Source organism: Mus caroli, chromosome 11, assembly GCF_900094665.2.
Source record: "Mus caroli chromosome 11, CAROLI_EIJ_v1.1, whole genome shotgun sequence".
In the NCBI taxonomy this organism is placed as follows: domain Eukaryota; kingdom Metazoa; phylum Chordata; class Mammalia; order Rodentia; family Muridae; genus Mus; species Mus caroli.
The window spans coordinates 111,129,808-111,133,644 of NC_034580.1; the positions used below are offsets into that span (position 1 = coordinate 111,129,808).

The 3,837-nt window shown below is 50.3% G+C and overlaps 1 protein-coding gene across 1 annotated transcript in view; it reads right to left on the reverse strand.

Annotated features, from left to right (window-relative positions):
• Positions 1–3,837, reverse strand: part of Fads6 (fatty acid desaturase 6) — a 14,067-nt gene that overhangs the window by 2,442 nt on the left and 7,788 nt on the right. The window contains exon 3 of the mRNA XM_021175986.2: positions 482–662. Coding sequence (XP_021031645.1) covers positions 482–662 — 181 coding nt within the window. The remainder of the gene's footprint in view (positions 1–481; positions 663–3,837) is intronic.

Here is a 3,837-nt window from a genome sequence, read left to right on the forward strand (position 1 = left end):
GTGTGTGTGTGTGTGTGTGTGTGTAAGTGCTGGTGCCCATGGAAGCCTGAGGGATTAACTGATTCCCCCTGAAGCTGGAAGTTACAGGGGATTGTGAGCGTCCCAGTATGCATGCTAGGAGTTGAGGTCTGAGCCTCTGGCACAGCAGGGAGAAGGCCCTCTTACCATCTAAGCCATCTCTCCAGCCCTGACACACACTCTGTCATCTGTGGTCTCCATGTGTTTTCACACTCTCCTTGAACAAAGTGAAGAACCTGAGGCAGGCAGGTCAGATTACCTACTCCCGGTCACCAGCCAGTAAGTGAAGAACTGACCTGGAGCGGCCCGAGGTTCTTTCCACCCCCACTTAGCTTGGCTGTCTTTGACAGTCTTGACCTGTGACTCTCCGCTATGTTCACAAGCAGGAGCCACAAAGCCAGGAAGGAAGCAGAGAGGGATTGGCAGGGCAAGTCTGTTCAGGACACTCAAATCCAGTACTCACCAAGAGCTACCAGTGGCGTTACGATGGGGACCAAAAGCGGCCCAAGGAACATGTAGACGTAGCGGTTGAGGAGAGGCGCCTTCCACGTGCTTGAATCGCCCAGCCCCACCACGTTGGTGTAAACGTGGTGCAGATTCACGTGGTTGAACTTAGCGAACTCTGCAGAAAAGGCTGTGCACACCTAGAGGCAGAGACAGAAGGGCACCTGGTCCCATGGACACAGCTGAACGAAGCCAGAACCTAGTCCCCGTCACTCCTGAGCCCTCCTCCTCTGCATCCACAGCTGTGCATGTCCATCATCTCTCTCTCTCTCAAGCGTCATGACCCGAGATTGGCCACACACTGCCATGTACTCGGTGTGGCTCTGCAAAGCATTTAGGGACAAGGAGGTTGGATCCCTGGATTGCCAGTCTCCCTGTCAATGCAGGAAAAGCTGGAATCCACCACAATTCTGTGTGCAGCCCTGGGAAACAGCCAAGTCTTCGTGACACTCCTTGGCAACCTGAGCTCATAGCAGCAAGGAACATTTCCAGGTCTTGAAGGTGGTTGGAGGGTGCACAGGGGTCATGTCCTAAAGAGCCAGAGGGTCACTGAGGCACTAGTATGCACTGAGCCAATACCTACCTCCCTCGAGTGACTCTTTTTGGTATAGGTCCACAGTGGGAGGGATTCTCCAGATGTCACTCACCACAGGGCAACACATTCTCCAGCTCTGACTCCAAGGAGAGCAATCCTTCTGAATACAGAAGAGGTGCTTATGCAAATATATGCAGATGAGCATGCAGATACAAGGCTCCAAGAATTTTATCCAGGCCAGAATATTGTGCCGACTTTAGTGAAGATGGCTTCCTGTTTCCAGGAGCAGGAAAAGCTGCCCAATACCAGCTTCTGGGAGGTGGGTTGACTGCAGGGGCATGCCCTGAGCACCAGGTCTCAGAGTCAGGCCTGCCTTGCCCACTGGTTCACCAGTGTGTGTTTCATACCCAGGGCTGTCCCACATAATAGAAAAAGCTAATTCCTTTTGTTTTATTAATTAATTTGTGTGTGTGTGTGTGTGTGTATAAGTGTGTAGCACATGCGTACATAAATACCATGATGCACGAGTGGAGGTCAGAGCACAGCTTTGTGAAGTCAGTTCTCTTCTTCCACTTTTATGCAAGTTCCAGGGATCAAACTCAGGTCACTCGGAATGAATAGTGAATGGTTTTATCTTCTGAGCCATCCCTGTGGCACCAGGTCCCTCTGCAGACCAATAGTAACTGTGCTTGGAGCGGGTGGTGGTTTGAATAGGCACATTCATGTGCTTGAATGCTTGGCCCATAAGGACTTGGCATTAGTATAGGAGGTGTGGCCTTGGAGTGGGTGTGGCTTTGTTGGAGGAAGTGTGTCACTGTGTAAGCGGGCTCTGAGGTCTTACTTATGCTCAAGCTCCACCCAGTGTAGACACAGTCTCCTCCTTGCTGCCTATGGATCAAGATGTAGAACTCTCAGCTCCTCTTCCAGCCCTAGTTCTGCCTGTGTGCTGCCATGCTTCCCACCATGATGATAATGGACTAAAGCTTTGAACCTGTAAGCCAGCCCCAATGCAACGTTGTCCTTTATAGAAGTTGCCTTGGTCATGGTGTCTCTTCACAGCAATAAAACCTAACTAAGACAGAGAGTCAATGGCAGAACCAGCCTGGTGCCTGACCGGGACTATGAATCTAGAGAAAGGTACCATCAGGTACCTGAAGGCTTTTCAGCAAGGTCCCAGGCACAAGCCCAGGCCCTCAGGTGTGACTTGTGTGCTGTGACTTGTGACCTGTTACCCACTTGCAGTATCAATGAGTGCTTGTTGCCTTGTGCTATGAACAAGAACTGATCTGAGACTATCTGGGTCCCTGTCTTTTGTGTGTATGTGTGTGTGTCCACATGTGAGTATGCACGTACACCCAAGTGTCTGCCAGGGCCAGAACTGGGCATCAGATTCCCTGGAGCTGGAGTTACAAGACAGTTGTAAGCTGCCCAACATGGGTGCTGGTATCTGAACTGTCTAAGGGCTCTTAACCTCACCCAGCCCCCTCAGTATCATTTAGATGCTCTCTCCTGACAGAAGAAGGAGCGCGCCTTGGAGGGAATGTGAGTTGTAGGTTTTGTGTGCCCATTTCCTAACCTCTCATGAACAGTGGGGTCTGAGCACACGCTGCTGAGGTCTTGTAAAACTGGGTTACTTTCCTTCTGGAAACTGCCTTCTTTTTGTTGTTGCTGTTGGAGACAGGGTCTGGACATATAGCCCAGACTGGCCTGGGACTCTCAGTCTTCCCGCCTTAGCCTCCTGGGAGCTGGGCTTGCAGATACATGCCACCACACCCAGCTGTAAAGGACCATTTATAAGTCTTACCCAAGAGGTTTTTCTCATCCAGACCTAGAGAAAGTTCCAGAAATCTGCAGGTTGGTGTGGCTTCTTTTTAAAAATATTTATTTATTTACTGTATATGAGTACACTGTAGCTGTACTGATGGTTATGAGCCATCATGTGGTTGCTGGGAATTTGAATTCAGGACCTCTGCTCACTCTGGTTGGCCCCACTCCCTCCTGCTTAAAGATTTATTTATTATTTATTATTATATCTAAGTAAGTACACTGGAGCTATCTTCAGATGCACCAGAAAAGGGCATCACATCTCATTACAGATGGTTGTGAACCACCGTGTGGTTGCTGGGATTTGAACTCAGGACCTTCAGAAGAGCAGTCAGTGCTCTTAACCACTGAGCCATCTCTCCAACCCTGGTGTGGCTTCTTAATACCACTCAGCAACCTCTGTGGTGGGTGCCTTCTGGAAGACTCAACAGCTCCCTTTGTCTACAGCATTCGCACCCTGAACGGCCAAGACACTTTGAGGGCCAAGACACTTTGAGAGCGGTACACATTGGGATGGGGTCCCTTCATTGACACTCGGGGGCCCTCGAAATTCTCAGAGTTTGTTCTCTTAAGCATCAGGTAGCACCTGAGGGTGTTGGGAACCTCATGTTAGGCCCCCGGGAATATTGAGGAGATCTGAAAGTTACAGAACCCCACTGCTGCCAGACCAAAACTCGAAGTGTTCTCTTCTGGGGCCTCACTGCCGTCCCTCCCGTATCCTAAGAGCTGTTAAAGCACACCTCTGTCCACACTCAGGCACTTGCTTTTCCCCTGAAGAGCACGTGAAAACCCAGACAGCAGTGACATGCGTGCCATATTCGGGGTCTATTTGTTTAAAAAAAATATTGGAGCCGGGTGTGGTGGCACATGCCTTTAATCCCAGCACTTGGGAGGCAGAGGCAGGCAGATTTCTGAGTTCGAGGCCAGGCTGGTCTACAAAGTGAGTTCCAGGACAG